The following is an 18,348-nucleotide window of genomic DNA, read 5'->3' on the forward strand; positions in this document are numbered from 1 at the left end:
CTCTCTCTCTCTCACTGCTGAAAGTTTGAACTTGAGTTTTCAAATCTCTTCACACAATGTCAAAACATAATAACGGGCAGTGTTACAGAGAAAAGCTTATGACAAAGATTTGGTTTGCTAAAATTGCCTTGGATCTAGACGACGGGGCCTGTTTGCACTTTTAGATCCCTTAAAAGAAAATTGGTTCACAGAAAGTAAACAAAATGTGCCTGCTTCAACAAACATGAGTAGTCTATGTGTAATCTATGGATTTAAAATTCCATCTTTCATAAATAATTCATTGTATGTAAATTTCCCTCCAAATATCTTGCAATGGTGAGGCCAATTCCTTTTTTTTGATGAATATCAAGCTGTTTAACAACTTAGAAGACAGCCGTGTTTGCAATTAAACACCATTTCTTTAGGCGTGTAAAAATATAGAAACAGATGATCTTGAATGAGATTTAAATAAAACTACTTAATATTAAATTGCAAATCCTTTGCTTGCAATAACTGCATCAAGCCTGCAACCATTGACATGACCAGCATCCTTCTTCTCTGATGCTTTTCCAGGTTGTTGTTTGTTTCTCCCGTCACTCTCCTTTTTAACAGGTTAAATGCATATTTAATAGGGTTTAAGTCTAAATTTCTCCACTTTTCTCCCCTGAAATCCTTGGTTGTTTTGGAAGAATGTTTTGGATTGTTGTCTTTCTGCATGATGAAGGATCAGTTTGGTTGGTTGGTTCATTTAAAAAAAAAAAAAAAAAAAAAAAAGTAGAATATTGATGAAAGAATTCTGTAAAATTCTGGGTTTATTTTGCTGCCACCATCATGTGTTACATCATCAGTGAATATCCTGTCTCAAAAGAAGCCATGCAAGCCCAAGCCATAACATTACGACCGCCATTATGTGTTTCACAGAGCTTGTGTTTTTAGGATCATGAGCAGATCCTTTTGTTCTCCAAACTTTAGCCTTTCTATCACTTTGATTAAGGTTAAACTTTGATCTTCATCACTTCAGAATGTTTAGGCCTTTTCTCTGTACATTTTGGCAAATTCCAAACTTGTCTTCTGATTTTTATTTGTTAATAAGTGGTTTGCATCTTCCAGAGTAGAGTCATTTCCCTCACTGATCGAGTGATAAAGAGTCAACTACGATGAAAACAAAGTTGAATCTTTCACTGTGACTTTTTTGAGATGATCCAGGCCAGTGATTCCAAAATTGAAGTTACAGTGTCGAGTGGCGAGAGATGTGGTAAATTAATCATAATGTACACGCAGAGGAAGCAGTGAAGTGTGAGTAATTCATCAGTGGATTGTTTACTTTGGGTATTGGTCTAAATCCCAGGTAATTAAAAGCCTCTTGTTCATAACCGCAGAAGCACTCAGCCTTTTATTACAGCTGTTCTAATATGAACAAAGCTTTGCCTGTAAATGAATGAATGTTGAAGGCCTTGTTTAGTTTGAGGTTATTACATTACAGGTCATATGACACAGATTCACTCTCTACTTAGCTGATAAATCAATATATATAAATTTTAGTTAACCTACAGCTAGAATGGGATGAAAATAAATGGGACATAACAAATCAAAAGGTTTGAGTGTTTGTCCAACCATAGATCTCACCATAAGGTGACATTTGATATGAAAGCATTTTGTTTGATTAGTTACATCTTAATGAAATTAACCGAATAAAAAGTAATGTATTATTATTATTATTTTAAAAACAAAAAGATTCCAACACTAATGCACTTCATCAGCAGAGGAGCATTTAGCAACAGCACACCATTCTGTGTTAGCGTTAATTGCAGTTGTGATAGCGGTTAAAGGGAAGATCCTTCTCTGACTCCCGGTCATTTATCTCTCCATTACTGAGAGCACTCTGAGTTTTTTATTGGAGTAATAAAGTCAGTCTTCACTGCCACAAAAAGCCTCCTGACCTGTGGGTGCTTCAGATGCCCCCGACTCCTCCCAAATGTATCCATTGTCTTCATATTCACTCCCCCCCTTTCCCTTTCTCTCTCACACACGTACTTACTTACTTACTAATGTGTAATTAGACCAATAACAGAGGGTCATTTATAATGAAGCACAGGGCAGGTGCCGGATGTGAGTATGTCTCTTTTTGTGTGATGTCAGTGAAGACTGAAGAATTCACCTACCCCTTGAATTTTTTCCCCTTGAACTACTGTCTGAACCACAACAAATGGAAGTTTACAGTGACTGTAATGCATGTACGCCCTCTTGTGGTTGAGAAATTTAATCTGTGAACACTGACAGAGGACACTGACAATTGTAGTTACTTCATATGATGTGGTTAGACAACAACTTTGGATGACAGACGTTCTAAGATAAAAGGGACAGACTCTCTGACTACTTAAATGTACAAATGAGTAAGACCTGGACCAAGGCTTTCATATAAAGAATGGAACACCACTGAGTGAATGTGATTCTAATTACTGGAGACACATTATCCGAATTAATTCCATTTGACATTTAGAGATAAATTAAGTAGGAGAAAGTCATATAGCAGGAATTAACTGAGTTTGACCTGGATAAGAAGACTGTACATGTGACATGATGGGTCAGTTATGTGACCAGACTGACTGCGGTGAAAAGGTCAATGGGTCTTTGTAGTGAAGGGTGACGTCTGTGGGTCTGCATTAGATGCCTTTGAACATCCTTTGAACAAAAGATCAGCCCCAGCAAGAGCAGATTACACTGACGTCACTATGACTACAGCAATGCACAATCATTGTGTGCGTTGTTTAATCAGACATCTATCCTGTTAGGCTTCTTTAAAAACCGAGTGCGCTCGGAATTAATGATATGTGAGGGAGATACTGTGGACTGTAACAAACAGAGACCACCTCTACCCACCCTTTCTCTTTTATGTCAGGGAACTATGGTGGCCTTCACATACCAGAGAGATTTTCTTCTTTGTTTAAATAGTAAACTTCTGCTTGAAAATGCAGACTGCATGTTCTTGCATGCATTTGTCCATTTGAGCTTCTGTAAAAATGTGGCAGCACAACATGGTGGTTTCTTTAAGTACAAATAAAAGACTTGTAATGTTTTGTTAAAGGGATTATACACTGATGTAAACATACTTGAGTATGGGTAGTATATTCGATTTCTCTCAAAAACCCTCCTAAATATGACATACTCATCCTTGAAGGTTGTCCATTCATGGGCTGACTGTTTTCTTCTGAGAGTGCAGTGTTATAAATCATAGATAAATCATCTAATAGAGGGGTGTTGGGAACACACTATCTTTTAGACATTAAAATTATGTTTGAATTCTATATTTAACGCATGACTTTTAGTGATCGATTCTGTCTCTGATTGGTCTGCATGAACATTTGTGATGTATGCTGTGGTTATCTGAAAACAGGCATTGTCAAGCAATACGATCGGACCTGACCGAGGGGGCATTTGTGTGTACACAGCAGGAGCTCAGGGGTGGGGAAGAAGCATTTATTTTGTCAAACTACTGAACAAAAAGGTTTTGGTTGGGGGGCAAAAAAATGTACATCCAAACTTTTTCTGGGCACTTCTTTGTGTTTTCAAACATGCTCTCACCAGTTTTCAGCCACCTCACTTTACTGTTGCAATGTTGCTGTTGCCTCAGTGTCTGTTGACATAAAACAAATCCCCTCCTGTGTGCAGCACAGAACACAGAGTAATCAATTAAAGAGTAATTTGATATACATTTATGTAACTCACTACAGTTGTAATTACACACTGTAAGTGCAAATTTAATATACATTTATGTAACACACTACAGTTGTAAGTACACACTGTAAGTGCAATTATTTACATTTATTACATTTACTACTTGGGCACATAACATTATGACGTCATTTGTCTCAACTGCCGGAAACGCTGACATCACACTCTCGCAATACGACTGGATGCACATGAATGAACCCGATTCCTACCCTGACTCTGCTGGGCACTCAATATGCTGTCTTTTATGTGCGTTATTTTGTGTCTATGTGCGTGCACAGCCTGTTTCCGGATGCAGAGGGGGGTGGAAGACCAATGGTGCAGCGCTTTGCACTCGCCTTTAAAATCACCAGTCACCAAGACATCCATCACACAGACAGTTCCTCAGTGACGGACACAGCACAGACCTTACAGGTGAGAGGAAAATATTTATTTGAACATATTTGCCATTTCTTGATTTGGTTAAATGATAACTATTGTATTATTACTTATTTTTAGCTTTTAATATTATACAAATACAACTATTATTCTGTTACAAGTTCAAATATGTCTCATATGCCTTCATAATGTGAGTTACTCTTTGGTAATTTTACAGTTATTTGAACATCAAGGAATAATGTGGGTTCTTGAGAAGATCAGGGAGAGCATTGAGAGCATTCCATTAGAGTTGAGTCATATCATTGGGAAGAGTGAGGAGGATATTTTTATCTCTTCTAAGACCAGACTCTCTCAGAATCTGCACAATAACATCCTTACTCCAGACAAGATACCAGAGTTCTGCTTGCCCCCAAGGCTCTGCAGGAGAAGCCGGGAGGCAGAGACAACCGCACCTCACCAGCTCTGTCAGAACCAGGTACCAAAGAGCGGCACTTGCTCTGGAATGACATGTGAAAAAACGAAGCTTGCAGTGATAAGGAATAGTGATGTATCAGTGGCTTGGAAGGATACAAAGAAACCTTTGCCATTCTCTGCAGAGGGTTATGGGATGGCTGGGATATACGAGAGCCCAAATACCCGCAGGAAAGAATCTATATTTCATTCAAAGTTCCCCATTTACATGCTTGACAGAAGCATTGCTGCTGCAGCTCCTCGGCTCGCAAAGGTTAAAAAGGTGCAGAAGAAACCTATGTCTGGGATTTTCCCTCAGTTGTGCAAAAGCCTGTCAGAGACAGGAAGCACTGAAAGTGAAACATCCAGTGACTCTTCACCCCTCAGTTCCCCTTACACTACTAAATCCTCCTTCTATGACCAGTCAGGCAGTGGTCGTCTGAAAGCAGCAACATCATGTCCTTTGTTAATTGGCGGCAGGGAGGAAATGGGGAGGTTGAGGAGAGAGGTTTTAAGTTTGCAAACCTTTCCCAGTAGCCCTCCCAGCTCAGTTGCAAACTCACTCACTCTTGCCCCACCTGTCCTCTTCCCACTAGACGTTCTCCAGTGCCAGGAGAGACTTCAGCGCGAGCATGTCGTCCCTTTGCTGGGTCGTGGTAAAGTTCGACTCTCTGCTGAGAGCACCACATTTTCCACCAACACGCTCTTATCCCTATTCACAGTCAGAGTCCGTGTGGTGTCTGTGGAAGGCCTGTGGAGTGATACGAACCAACAAACTCTGAACTGTGCAGTGAATCTGTGTTTGACACCAGGGAAGCTGCAGCCACAGAAGAGCGCCACCATCAGGAACTGCCACAGCCTTGTGTTTAATGAAGATTTCTACTTCACAGCACTGAGTCAGGAGGATCTGCTGGAACTGCAGCTGAGATTAAAAGTGGTGGATAAACCTGCAGCTGGAACACTGAGGAGGGGGACAGTGATTGGGGTGTTCACCAAACCACTGTCTCAGTTACTTAATCTTCATAAATGGGTCTAACTTATATTTATTAGGATGTGTGGAAAAAGGTTTGAACAGGAGACATAAGAGGCACTGTGTTAAGACAGTATGTGTAGCAAAATATGTTGTTGGTTTTCATCAATATTTACATCATTTCTTTAATGATTTATTGATGTGTTTATGTTTAAATTATTTGTAAAATAAGAACAACTCAGGTATTTCAGTTTAACACATTATATTCCCAGACATTTGATTTAGAAAATGAAAATTACATCAAAAGTATTTTAAAAATGTTTAATTCAAAAACATAATTCCAACTGCATGTACTTTAACTGTAAAGATTGCTGATGGTGAATGAACAATATGAACCATTTAAATACAAAACTGTGATCTCAAGACACAAAACTATTCCTGGTCTATTGAGTCTATGAGTCGAATACAAAATAAACGACAGTGTTGTATTGTATTTAAGTTTGTATCACATGTCATATTAAGTGGATGTTTATTTAGTATGTAGGTCACCTGTGAGTAAAGGTATCACAGTGCAGCTGTGGATATGTGATTTATGTGCTAATAATTGTGCGTTGAATTTAGGATCGATGTCAACTTAGATGAAATGATGCGATACATTACTACAACCGCACAACCAGACTGATTTTCAGCAAAAAAGATCAAATCCCTCAATCACTCACATTTATGTACCATTTGTGACGAATGAAATTAACCCACTCAGTGAGTTCAGGTGTTTAACTGCAGTCTGGTCTCTTCTGCTAAACCAGGGGACGGTTTCACCAGCTACAAACCCAAGACGTATGTTAAAGAAAACAAACACCGTCATTTATTAACTTTTACCCTAATTTAACGTGTGTAAGAAGAAGCCCGAAAGCGACTTCTGACACAACATAAAGAACTGCTTCAAGGTAAAAACGCAACAGTGAAGTAAAAAGCATGACAAATCCAGAGGGGGTCAGCAATGCTACATTATCATGCGAACTGTCATAAAACGACAACAAGATAGATAGATAGATACTTTATTCATCTCACAGAGAAATGAAATGAAACAAAAACAACAACATTTTGAATTAAAGGCAGACAAAGATGAAATACTATTCAATTTACAATTGGTACATCGATGATAATTTGATGAGAAGGAGAGATAAAGGAACTTCAAACTGTGATTAAAACTTCAAACTGTGGAGGGCAGCATTACCTTGTAATGTACTGCCGGGAATTATTATTAGAAGAAGAATTAAGACCGGAAGAGGAGGAGAAGGAGGAGGCAGTAATGCAACATTGCTCACTGCCGTAAAACGCAAACAACAACAACACAATTCTACGTGAAAGTAGCCAACGGAGACCGTCTTCGATCCTTTGATGTGGACCAGTTTAAAGAGGAAGTACACGCGTCCGGGCACATCGGGTGGCAAAGGACAGCGAGGAGGAGGGCAGTAATGCAATATTACGTCTGCTGTCGTAAAAACACCAAGAACAAACAACTTAAACTGAGGATTCAGGGATTCTAGGAAGGGAAGGAGAGGACGCAAAGGAAAGAGAGGAAGGAGGCAATACAGATGCCAAATGTCGTCCAACACCACCACACAACTATTAACTAACTATTGAGCACCTAGAATGTGAACATTACGACGACAGGGTGACATAAACGACAAAATGGTCTTCGAAAGCGTGGTGGTAGACGTCCTCAACCGGTTTTTAGGGGATTATGTTGTCAACCTTGACAGCTCACAGCTCAAGCTTGGCATATGGGGAGGTACGTGAACATGTCATTGTCATTTTCTTTCCTAAGAAGAGCTCATTTGCTAAGATAGCTAGCCAGTGCTGGCGGGGGCTACTCCCCAGGCGTGTGACAGAGGCTCCCTCAGCTGTCAGTGTCACTTTATCTGTGTCAGAGTCGAGTCGAGAGATTATGCAGCCAAATGCTGGTTTACAGATAGTTCAGGGAGCATGAGTAGTTCCTGACTGCTACAGTAATCACACATTAGCTTCTGTGGTGTTGGTTGCGAGGCTGTTTGTTCAGTGATTTCATAAATAGTTGAGGGAAGCAAGCACTTAGGGGTCACACCCTTTCACGTAGCCAGGTTATGACTTGCCACTGTGTTTCACACTGAGAGTCATTTTCGCCACAAGCTCCTCCAGTAGGTGTGACACAGTTCTTTTCACACACCAGAGGCTCCAGAGCCATTGCTGAAATTTTAAACAAATGTGTATTTTCATCAGACTGTAGTCTGCTGCTTTACTCAACAGATGTGAGAAAGTCCTAAAATGGAGACATAGTATAGTCTCCTTGGGCTTGTTTTGATTATGTGTATGTCATAAATGGTTTTAATAATATATGTGTTTTAATGCCCTCAGTGTTGAGTTGGGTCATTGGGTGCAAAGGCCAAATACCTTCTCTCTAAATTGGACCGGCTTTCTGCCAGCCTCATCATATATACAATGCTAATCTATTAGTCTTCACAATGTAAACAACAAATGGTAAATCAATAATCTTTTCATCACAGGGAATGCTGTTCTTACAAATCTTGAAATAAAAGAAAATGCCTTGGTAAGTTGCACACAAATGTGTACTGTATGTGAGCACAGCTTGTCACCTGTCATGTCTTTCCAGCCTTGATAATTATGTTTTTGTGCTACACCAATTAAATGTGCTTTTGTTGCAGAGTGAGCTTGACATCCCTTTTAAAGTGAGAGCTGGTCATATAGGTGAGATTGTAGCTAATGAACTAATGTGACATACAGTGTTACAGTGAAACATTTCCTCACCTTGTGTTTACGTTTATAGGACGGCTGGAACTTAAGATTCCATGGAAAAATCTCTACACTCAGTCAGTGGAGGCCACACTGGATGGTGTCTATCTTCTTATAGTTCCCACAGCAAGTAAGATAAGCAACCATGTACAGCTGAATAACATGAAACATGTTTTACATAATGTGTATAGTACTGTACAAATAGCTTCATTGTTATGTTGTAAAACAAATTATTTCTCATAGCCAAGGGTTTTGCAATTAACTGGTTTTGCGGTAAATATTAATGTAATTTAAATAACTGCAGTACAAAGTTCAGTGTAATAAAGTAAACACACCTTGGTGTATTACAGTAGCTAGCATCTCTCCATTAAGTACTTGTCAGAACATATAGGAAACTCCAGCTTAATCTTCTGTGTATGTCATAATTTCCATAATAACTTCCAATGATCCAATTCTTTCCAGGTATAAAGTACGATGCAGAAAAGGAGGAAAGACAGTTACACGAATCTCGTCAGAGGGAGCTACAGCGGATAGAAGAGACAAAGCAGAAGGCTGCTGAACAAGGTTAGGGTTCAGAGTTTGATTTAAGGGTGTGTCTGTTTGTGTAAACATGCAAGCACATTCCTTTCCTGTCTATTTCTTTTCCTTTTTCACAGGTTCCCCATAGCTAAAACTGCTTCCCTCTGTGAGACTAGCAGACAAAAATAACAGAGATGGACATGATTGTATGTAGTAGATGAAATTAAGTAGAAGGAGAAGATCATCTAAACCATGTGGCTTTGTGGTTACTTTCAAACTTAATATTTTCCAAGGTTTAACACTGCTGAACAAAAATGCTCTTTTCTGCTGTTTTGTTTGAACCTGTGTTTAATTTATTGTTCCAACTACATGCCCAGGGTCTACAGCCAAAAATAGCCGTTTTGCTTAAAACCCGGTTCAATGCATCTCTTCTTCTTGTTTTATACAAGTTACTTGTGCACTGCCCCTTTATATTTCAATAAAATTACAAATTAAAAACACACTTATCACAGTCCTGTAATAAGCACTAAGGAAAGTGCCACAGACTATTACTTAACTTTATAAATCATATTTCAGCATCATAACTTGCATGTAGCTTCAGCAGTCATGCTGCAAAGAATACACTGATATTTCATGTTTATGCTAAAATAAATGTAGTACTTAATAATACATCCAGAATACATTGTTTAATTTAACAGAAATGAATATGCAGTTGCCATTTTGTTTGACAGAGAACCCAGCGATGGAGAAGCAGGACTCCTTTATGGAAAAGCTTGTCACTCAGGTCATCAAAAACCTGCAGGTCAAGATCTCCAACATCCATGTACGATATGAAGATGATGTAAGTTTTTAAGCCGGTTTATTCCAGTACACTCAGTTTAAAATTAATTCACTGTCTTTTTTTAAAGTTGTAACTATTAAGTGTTTTATTTCTCCTCATGTTTACACAGATCACCAATCCAAATTGTCCTTTATCATTTGGAGTGTCTCTTAAAAAACTCAGCCTTCAGGTAATGTTTAATGTTTCCAGTGTCAGATTATTTGCTAAATTCAGTACTAAAATGTGTTTTCCATTGTTTAATAATTAATCGCATTAATACTATGTAAAGTCATCTCATTGAGGCCTTGCTCGCTGTTTGACCTTATAGACAGCTGATGAGAACTGGAATCCAACTCTTCTAGATGAGAATTCTAGGCTTTTCTTCAAGGTAAGTAATTCACATTATTGCTCAATGGCGTTTGTTTTTTAGAGTCTTAACATTGTACAAACAATTTTCTTATTGAGTGTGACTGGTTCAACTGACCAAACAGTATTGCATTAAGACCCTTTAGTCTGTGTTCCAAAGTTGAAAAAGCACTGCATATTGCCAGCTCTTGTTGTTATCAGTTCCACTGCTCTAATTGCTTTGTGCTTTCGTTCCTCTCAGTTGATTCAACTAGACAGTTTGTTTGCCTACTGGAATGTCAACTCAATACTCTACTCCAATCACAGTGCTGATGAGGCCTTGGTGAGTCTCCCTGTTATTGTTGTGTGGTACCTTGTCACCACCAGCCTGGATTTAGTCTTATTCTCTGGTCTGGTATAAATTATTGTAACAGGCACAGTGAGCTATTTTATTGCACTTATAGGGCAGCAGAACAAAGTCTCTTTGTAGAGAAGTATTAATGGGTAAAAGTAATGCTTATAAAGCATGCAAAAGAGACAGGAAAACATTGAGCACTGCAGAGGTAGATTGATGATAAAAGTTTTCTGTGTCTTTCTTTTAGCAATGTCTCAAGAACAGCATGGAAGTCCAGAACTATCTTCCTGACAGTGTTGACTTCAGTGAGTGTCTCCTTTTCATTTCTTTCTTTGCACTTTCACACTGTTTGTTCGCATGACAATTAAATGAAAGCATTAAAAAAACACTTAAAGCCGCAGCACCCGAAAAGTATCAATTAGTATAGAAAGGAAATTGGTATATGGAGCGTAAAAATTATGCTCTTGTACTGCATTGTGTGAAAAAACTCACACAACTCAAATACATTTTTACCAGATTTCAGCACCACTAAATTTTGATCTAAACAGATCAAAATTTGGGTTCAAGTTATTACAAATCCATGTGCAACTCAAAAGTTTGGTTTCTTGCTGCTGCTCCACAGTTTTCCGTCCCATCTCTGCGGATGCTAAACTACGAATGAATCCCAGGTCAGATGTGGATTTCTCCTCTCCTAAGCTGGACCTGATGGTCAATCTCTGTGAAGTGGCCATTGAGCTCAACAGATCCCAGGTAAGTAATTGTAGTACAGATTATAACGTTGTCTAGTTGAAACTTAATTTTATTCAAAAGAGTATAGGAGAAACAGACATGTTAAAGGGGAGTGAAAATGTAAGCATACTTGCAGAGTGCACAGAGTGAAAGAATGACTTGTTCAGAGAGGATATCTGCTCTTGTGTAAGTACTCTGTGCCTCTGAGTAATTGCTGACTTCCTCCCTTTCCAGTACATTAGCATCTTGGAGGTGCTGGGCTCAGTGGATATGATGTCCCGGAACCTCCCATACAGGAAGTACAGACCTGAGGTCAATGTTCATCGGAACTCTTGCATATGGTCAGAAAACAAACACATGCACAACATGACTTTGGTTTATGACCATCCCATGACATTTTGCCACATTTTCTTGTGTTGGTACTTATTGTTGAACTTTGTAATGTTTAGTGTAATTTTGTGTGTTGTCTCTTTGTAGGTGGAATTATGTAATCACAGGCATCCTGGAGGTAGACGTGAAGCCACGTCTCCATATGTGGTCATGGCAACACATTCGCCGGCACAGATTCATGATCAAACATTACAGAGAGCTCTACAAGACAAAAATCACCAGCAAGAAACCCAGTGAGGAGCTGCTCAAACAGCTAGAGGTGGGGCAAATCTGAACTGATCTTAACTGATGGAGACAGGAAGGAAGGAGACAGACAGGGGTAGACCAGGATCATTGTAGTGCATAGAATACTTAAAAAAACATGGTAATAGGTAGTAGATAATATGTATTACAGTGAGGGAGTCAATTGATTGCCCTCTATTTGTCTTTTATTTTTGATTAGCTGGCAAATCCCTTTCAAATGCTTATATTTGTTCTTGGCTTTAAGTGTTGGACTTTGAGTTTCGTATTATTTGGGATATTAATGCTAGTGCAAGTTGCTTCTGCTTGATTTGTACACTGGCAAATACCTACTTAACATCAGTGACTATATAGTACATCACTGACAGTATGAAATGTAAAGCTAATAGTCTATGCTATAAGCAATCCTAAAGATCTTGCCTTCCCAGTATCTCTTCAGTAATGCATTTACTCTTTCTTGATTCATAAGTACTTACTCCCAAATCCAGTGTCCAAAGTCATAAAGGAATTGATGGCACTGGAGATGGATGTTGTTATACAGAGAAATACACCATTAAAGCTGCCTTTAGTATTTTAGATTAAGTGTTTTTCCACTGTCTCCCCTATGCACTGTACTTATCATCTATGCTTGATGTGTTTCATAATGGGCATTTAGTAAGTGATGGAGGAGCAAAAACATGCTGCTGAAAGCACCAATCAATTTGTGTTGTATCTCTGTTCTCAGGAGCCCGAGAAGACCCTGGACGTTTTTAATATCACATTAGCCAGGCAGCAGGCTGAAGTGGAGGTGAGCTCATCTATATTTGTCATCTGCATTTACCCATTTTGCGTTTGTAGTAGAGGTTGACAGGAGTGGATTTTTAAAGGTCGATAGTGAGTTTAAATTATGAGAAAGCTGATAGTAGATTAGAAATAGTGGAATAGAAATCAACAAAATGTCTGTGTTTATCATGATAACAATGTTCATTGCAATACAAAAAAAAATGAAGTGTGTTTTAAGAGTTTTTTCATTCTTTTCCAGTGACCTAATGACTATTTAATTAGTTAGGCTTTGTAACCATTCTCTTTGTCCAAAGCTTTGTCAGAAAAAGATGGATCTCCCAAATAATTACTTTTTATTCTTTATCCCAAGGCGAGCAAGGCAGGCCTGCGTATTTATCGGCCAGGGTTAAAGATGGAGGAAGAGGAGTCTCAGGGTTGGGTGAACTGGATGTGGAACTGGGGAGGAACGGCTGAAACATTAACAAAGGATGCCAAAACTGGAGGTGGGATGTACAAAATAAAAGTTAGGATAATGAAACGAGCATGCACATACACAAGTTTGCGTATGACAAAGAGAAAAGCTCCTATATATTTTTGTAGTTTGAGGCCATGATGTGAGCTAATGCTTTTGGTCCCGGCCACACAGGATTTGATGAGCTGTTAACCCCTGCTGAGAAATCCAAACTCTACACTGCCATTGGATACAGCGAGACTGTTGTTAACCCCAACCTGCCAAAGAATGTGAGTCTCTTTCGCGACTGACACCCCCCTGTCACCAATCTGGGTTTCTATCCCACTTAATTGATACTACTATGACTACAAAGTTTGATTATGTTCTGTGTTGTCCTTATAGTTTGAGGACATGAAGGTCAATTTCCATATGGAGAGGCTGACAGTGTCTTTCCAAGACAAGAACGACAAAAATGAGATCATCAGGGTGACTGTGGAAGAGCTCAACTCCACACTCGCGCAGAGACCTGGAGCGCAAGCCATCAAGTTTGTCATAACCTTTTTGTCTTTTTTTGTTGTGTGCATTCTGGTTATTGTATCTTCAGGAGCTGGATCTGCTTTAGATTAGAAGAAAACAAGAGGCTTCTTCACTTCTTCCCTAGAACTGAAGAAGCCTCTTGGATGAGAGGTGAATTGTTCTCAACTTCATTGAAGCAAGTCCAGTTGCTTATATGTTAAACTCCTGAAGATGTTTTATGTATAGTATCATAACTGTTTGGTTAAAAGTGTTTGGATGGCAAATTTGCATATGTGTACTTGCAATGAAACTACTACTATTACTTTTACTGTTACACCAAGATGGATATTAAATATAGTCCCACCTTTTTGCTCTTGTACTAGCACAATGGCATCTGTGACATTGACATTTTGTTCCTTTTGTTTTCGCTTTAATCAGAGTTACAGCACAGCTGACTTTATTCGAGGTCACAGGCCTGGCCAATGGCCGACCTGCACCAACCCTCCTTTCATCAAGGAAAGCAGCCACAGGATCAGGGACCCCACTGCTTTCTATCCTGTTCGAGACCAACCCTCTGGATGAGTCAGCTGACCAGCGACTTCGTGTGGAATCGCAACCGCTGGAAATCATCTATGATGCAGTGAGCGGTGTCTTTCAGTGTGAATTAAAGCATGTGAAAAACGTACGCCACAAATTAATTCTCTGTTTGTATACAGACAACTGTGAACGGCATGGCAGTCTTCTTCATGCCTCCTGATGACCTGCGGCTTGATGAGCTCACCAACGCGACACTGATGAAACTGGAGCAGTTCAAAGATCGTACATCTACTGGTCAGTTGCCCTAACGTGCACAGACATACACATATGCGTTCCAGGGGCCAGCCTTTGTTTGCACCTTGTCATTTTCATGTGCTCCCACAGGCTGCATGTCTCGGCTACTGAGTTTGTTTAACTGTGGTTTTCCTATTCATTTGTGGACTTGGATTGTTTCCAGTGATTGTCTGCAAAAGTACTTTTATTATATATTGTATTAGTGTCCTTTTAATCCTGTGCTCTTAACTTATTTTGTTTTTGTCTGTTTTTTTTTTTAATTGTCTTATTTAAGACAATACTTGCGTTTTTATGGTGAGGTCTTGCAACCACTTTCCAATGTGCTATTATTCCTCAAACTCTTACTCTAACAGTGTTTTCATCGATTAGTTTTATTGAAGTTGATTACAGACTCATCCATCAACATTTTATTTATCCCACTATGTTGTCAAGTAACCCTTCAGTTAACATAACATGAAGGTATGAGATATTTCTTGTATAGCAATACTTTTTCTAAACATTTAATAGCTATGCTGCAGGCTGTAGTGCTAATGTTTATTTTTTTCATAATAGTTCTGTATTTGTCATTACTGTCTGTTGTGGCAGCAATCGTTGTGTTTATGACGTTGTATTTTTTTTTTGTAGGTCTAATGTATGTGATCGAAACACAGAAAGTGCTTGACCTGAAGGTAAACTTGATGGCCTCCTACGTAATCATTCCACAGACGGGATTTTACAATGGGACTCAGAACATCCTACTGCTGGATCTTGGACATTTCAAGGTCAGAAAGTGTTAAGTGTTTTGTGGATACCCTAAAAACTGTAAAGAAACAATAATTTCTAAATTTGTTTTCCATTGTCTTAATTTTTAGGTTTTAGGAAATGTAATTTTTCTTTTCTTTTTCTTTTCTTTTTAGATATCCAGTCAAAGCAGGGGGGATTTACCGCTGTTGTCCGCAAGTCCCAGCAACATAGAAGACCTAATGTCCAGAGCATATGACAGCTTTGATATCAAGCTTAGTAGCCTGCAGTTCATTTATAGCACACCAGGTAAAACTCGTGAGAGCTTGCCTTTTCTAATGCTTAAGATTGAATGTGTGCGTGTGTATGTGTGAAATACAGATAAATGTAAAACATGATCTGTGCTTAATAGATGATGACTGGAAAATGGCTCGTAAGCAGAAACAGTCACTGCTGCACATCTTGGAGCCGGTGGATCTGAAAATGGCTTTCAGCAGGGCAATGGTTGTCAAAGACTCCCGCATGGCAAAGTACGTGCAAACAAATAAAACCGGATTTTTTTTATATAGTCATCTGTGTATAGTGATAAATAGTTTACTACTACAGCGATGTTCAGAACTATTAAAAAAAATAAATGTATCCTTAGATTGTAAAGAACAGATTAAGACTGTTCTGCACATTAAAGTTCGGCATCTGTGTTTTAGGTATAAGATGTCTGGAGAGCTTCCTCTGCTGTCTTTGCGTATTTCTGACGATAAACTCCGAAGTGTGCTGGAGCTGGTGGACAGTATCCCGCTACCTAAGTCTAGACCTGTTGCACACACTGGTTCATCCTCCACTGCAAAGGTAAGAATGTCATTTACTCTTACTAGATGGCCTTCTCTAAATACTGTGTCAATGAGAGAAATTAGTGGAGGAAAATGGCAAAAAATGTTTTGACCAAAATGTAGGTGTTTCTTTATTACACTTAGTAGATAAAAATAAACAATTGAAGCCACTGTATTTTAATACAACACTTTCGGGTGGATAAAATCATGTTTTGGTTTCATTTCCTCCACAGTCAAAGCAGCAGTTCACACCAAAGTTTTCTCACAGACGACCTATGAATTTAGCTGACCAACGCTCTTCGTTCATGTTCGAGTCGTGTGAAACCATCAGCATCAGCTCTTTGGGTGAGACATAGGCCTTGTTGTAGTGTGAGATCATTGCATTAAATACCTCATGGTGGGGGGTTGTGGTGGTGGTTGATACAGCACAGTATTGCGATATTTTCTGTGGCATCATTGTATTGATACATGGATGCCAAGTGTGGATATTTTATGTGTGGATGTTACTTCACTCAAACAAAAAACAGACTAGAGGAGCCTGAGATGTCATGAAAAGCAACTCAAAAGCAATCATTTCTAAAGATGAATACATGTCATCCCCAATTTGAACTTTTCAATCCTCCAGCATAAACATAAATCCAGGAACAGCAGCTCTGCTCTGCTCTGCTCTACATCCTTAAACATTGGAGGTGTTGCACAGAGCAAGGGAAAATGAACTTTCTGCATCTGTTCAAACTTACATTTAGTCCAATATCTAAATACTAGGCCAAAATGTTTGTGTTTTCAATGCACTGTTGCGCTTCCTACTGTAGCTGCCATAGCAGTGGCTGCATTCCTGAAACACTACTCTAAAAAACTAAAAAAAATGTAACTACAATGACTCCATACATCCTGTAGACTACAGTTACAGTAAAAGCAAAGCTATGCTATGTAACCAGGATGATGAAGGGATAATGTATGTGAGTAATTACATTATTTATTTTATTAAACATGAATAATAAAGCTTGTTTATTGTGCAGGGGGGTTCATTTAGGTCTGCACTCGAAACCCCTTACCCTAATAAACTGCAGTATATTATAATATTTTTTAATATTGTAATATCATTTTTAAGGATGAGTATCATGATAATATCATTTTAATAAAGCCTCTGGCAAATCCCACCACCACTATAGTATGACGGGTGGATTGTTTGTTTTTGTCACTTCTCAGGGTCCGAGGAAGATTTGTTCTACGATGCTCCCAGCTCTCCCATTGGTGAAAACCCATTCTTCCCGGACAAACCCATGCCACTGCGCTATGCAGATTTATACAAGAAACAACTCCAGAAGGAAGACGCTCAGAAGAATATGACTGACTTCATCCTGAATTTTGAAATTAGTGAGGTACAGAGAGAGAGAGCCTCTACTCTTCTGTTGTGACCATTTTTAATAGCTAACACAGCAACAGTGTTCTAGTAAATGATTCCCCCTTTATCATAGTTATAACATGATTTCCTCTTTGTTTTTTCCTCTCTCTTGTTTTCTTTTTGTGTGTGTTCTTTCTTCATCTAGTTTTCTGTTCAGTTGTGCCGCCTGTCTGGGGATCAGGAGATCACAGTGCTCCACTTGGACATATCGGGTTTGGGCACTGAGCTGAAAGTGTGCACTTTTGACATGACGGCAAACACATACCTTCGAGAGATCTGCCTAGAGTGTCCCGAGTATGTGGGTAAGTAGGTGCGACTTTTATGTATTTGTAAATTAACGCTAGCCTACAGATTTTGTTACGTTAATCTTGTCTTCATTTGTTTCCTGCTTGTGCAGATTCTGAAGATAACCAGGTTAAGCTGATAACCACACTAGACAACACAACGAAAGACTTGCTTATGCTTGATTATATCAAAGTATGTGTTATAATATCAACTCATTACAGATTGATATACAGGAGAATTTGTTAGTATTATTGGTTTTTAAATGAGGATTGCTTGTCTTACTTAGGCTGATAAAACTGGCCCGGAGTTCAAGACTCGACATAAGAATACAGAGCAGCTCATCAAGGTAAGAAAATGTGAAATTAACTAGTAACCAGTGTTAAATTCTCATTCTTCTTTTATTCTTTTCAACTGTATTTCAAGTCATTAAATATGTGGCGTATTAATGCAGGTTTCACATTGAACATGTCAATGATGCAAATTACGTACTAAATGTATCTTTATGTTCTTTATCTTAACAGGAATAATAACAACATATATATAATTTTGTATATAATACTTACAAATGTGCTGTGATATTGTACTGTCCTTATTTTAAAACAGGTGACCTTTTCATCCCTCGATGTTCATCTACACACGGAGGCTCTCCTGAATACCATGAACTTTCTCAACAACCTCCTTCCTCCATCCACTAAAGAGGGAGGGAAGGATGAACTCCCCACTATTCCTGAGGAAGAAGAAGTAGAGGGAGAGAAGAAAGTAGAGAAGAAGGAAGGATCTTCTGTTATCAAGAAAAGAAGTAATGAATTTCACCAAAACCTTTCAGATTTTTAGTGAATTTCCCAGTTTAAAGC

General features: G+C 38.8%; 2 protein-coding genes across 4 annotated transcripts in view; both read left to right on the forward strand.

Annotated features, from left to right (window-relative positions):
* Nucleotides 1-4,324: 4,324 nt before the first annotated feature.
* LOC131463836 (C2 calcium-dependent domain-containing protein 4C) lies at nucleotides 4,325-5,572 on the forward strand. The gene has a single exon (XM_058635888.1). It carries the CDS (start codon nucleotides 4,325-4,327, stop codon nucleotides 5,570-5,572), a length of 1,248 nt encoding a protein of 415 aa, XP_058491871.1.
* Nucleotides 5,573-6,803: 1,231 nt separating this feature from the next.
* vps13a (vacuolar protein sorting 13 homolog A) overlaps nucleotides 6,804-18,348 on the forward strand; it is a 35,582-nt gene continuing 24,037 nt past the window's right edge. For 2 of the 3 annotated variants that reach the window (XM_058636958.1, XM_058636960.1), the window contains exons 1-29: nucleotides 6,804-7,301; nucleotides 8,053-8,096; nucleotides 8,212-8,254; nucleotides 8,334-8,429; nucleotides 8,762-8,863; nucleotides 9,550-9,659; nucleotides 9,769-9,828; nucleotides 9,967-10,026; nucleotides 10,246-10,326; nucleotides 10,586-10,643; nucleotides 10,961-11,088; nucleotides 11,302-11,408; nucleotides 11,545-11,716; nucleotides 12,422-12,484; nucleotides 12,830-12,962; nucleotides 13,106-13,200; nucleotides 13,313-13,455; nucleotides 13,865-14,066; nucleotides 14,143-14,257; nucleotides 14,882-15,018; nucleotides 15,154-15,286; nucleotides 15,390-15,507; nucleotides 15,682-15,823; nucleotides 16,038-16,149; nucleotides 17,014-17,186; nucleotides 17,355-17,511; nucleotides 17,607-17,686; nucleotides 17,781-17,840; nucleotides 18,098-18,293. In XM_058636958.1, the coding sequence (XP_058492941.1) occupies nucleotides 7,202-7,301; nucleotides 8,053-8,096; nucleotides 8,212-8,254; nucleotides 8,334-8,429; nucleotides 8,762-8,863; nucleotides 9,550-9,659; nucleotides 9,769-9,828; nucleotides 9,967-10,026; nucleotides 10,246-10,326; nucleotides 10,586-10,643; nucleotides 10,961-11,088; nucleotides 11,302-11,408; nucleotides 11,545-11,716; nucleotides 12,422-12,484; nucleotides 12,830-12,962; nucleotides 13,106-13,200; nucleotides 13,313-13,455; nucleotides 13,865-14,066; nucleotides 14,143-14,257; nucleotides 14,882-15,018; nucleotides 15,154-15,286; nucleotides 15,390-15,507; nucleotides 15,682-15,823; nucleotides 16,038-16,149; nucleotides 17,014-17,186; nucleotides 17,355-17,511; nucleotides 17,607-17,686; nucleotides 17,781-17,840; nucleotides 18,098-18,293 (3,220 nt within the window). In that variant the 5' untranslated portion in view covers nucleotides 6,804-7,201. The remainder of the gene's footprint in view (nucleotides 7,302-8,052; nucleotides 8,097-8,211; nucleotides 8,255-8,333; nucleotides 8,430-8,761; nucleotides 8,864-9,549; nucleotides 9,660-9,768; nucleotides 9,829-9,966; nucleotides 10,027-10,245; nucleotides 10,327-10,585; nucleotides 10,644-10,960; nucleotides 11,089-11,301; nucleotides 11,409-11,544; nucleotides 11,717-12,421; nucleotides 12,485-12,829; nucleotides 12,963-13,105; nucleotides 13,201-13,312; nucleotides 13,456-13,864; nucleotides 14,067-14,142; nucleotides 14,258-14,881; nucleotides 15,019-15,153; nucleotides 15,287-15,389; nucleotides 15,508-15,681; nucleotides 15,824-16,037; nucleotides 16,150-17,013; nucleotides 17,187-17,354; nucleotides 17,512-17,606; nucleotides 17,687-17,780; nucleotides 17,841-18,097; nucleotides 18,294-18,348) is intronic. The other variant, XM_058636959.1, reaches the window with a different exon arrangement.

This window comes from Solea solea, chromosome 8 (assembly GCF_958295425.1).
Source record: "Solea solea chromosome 8, fSolSol10.1, whole genome shotgun sequence".
NCBI classification, from domain to species: domain Eukaryota; kingdom Metazoa; phylum Chordata; class Actinopteri; order Pleuronectiformes; family Soleidae; genus Solea; species Solea solea.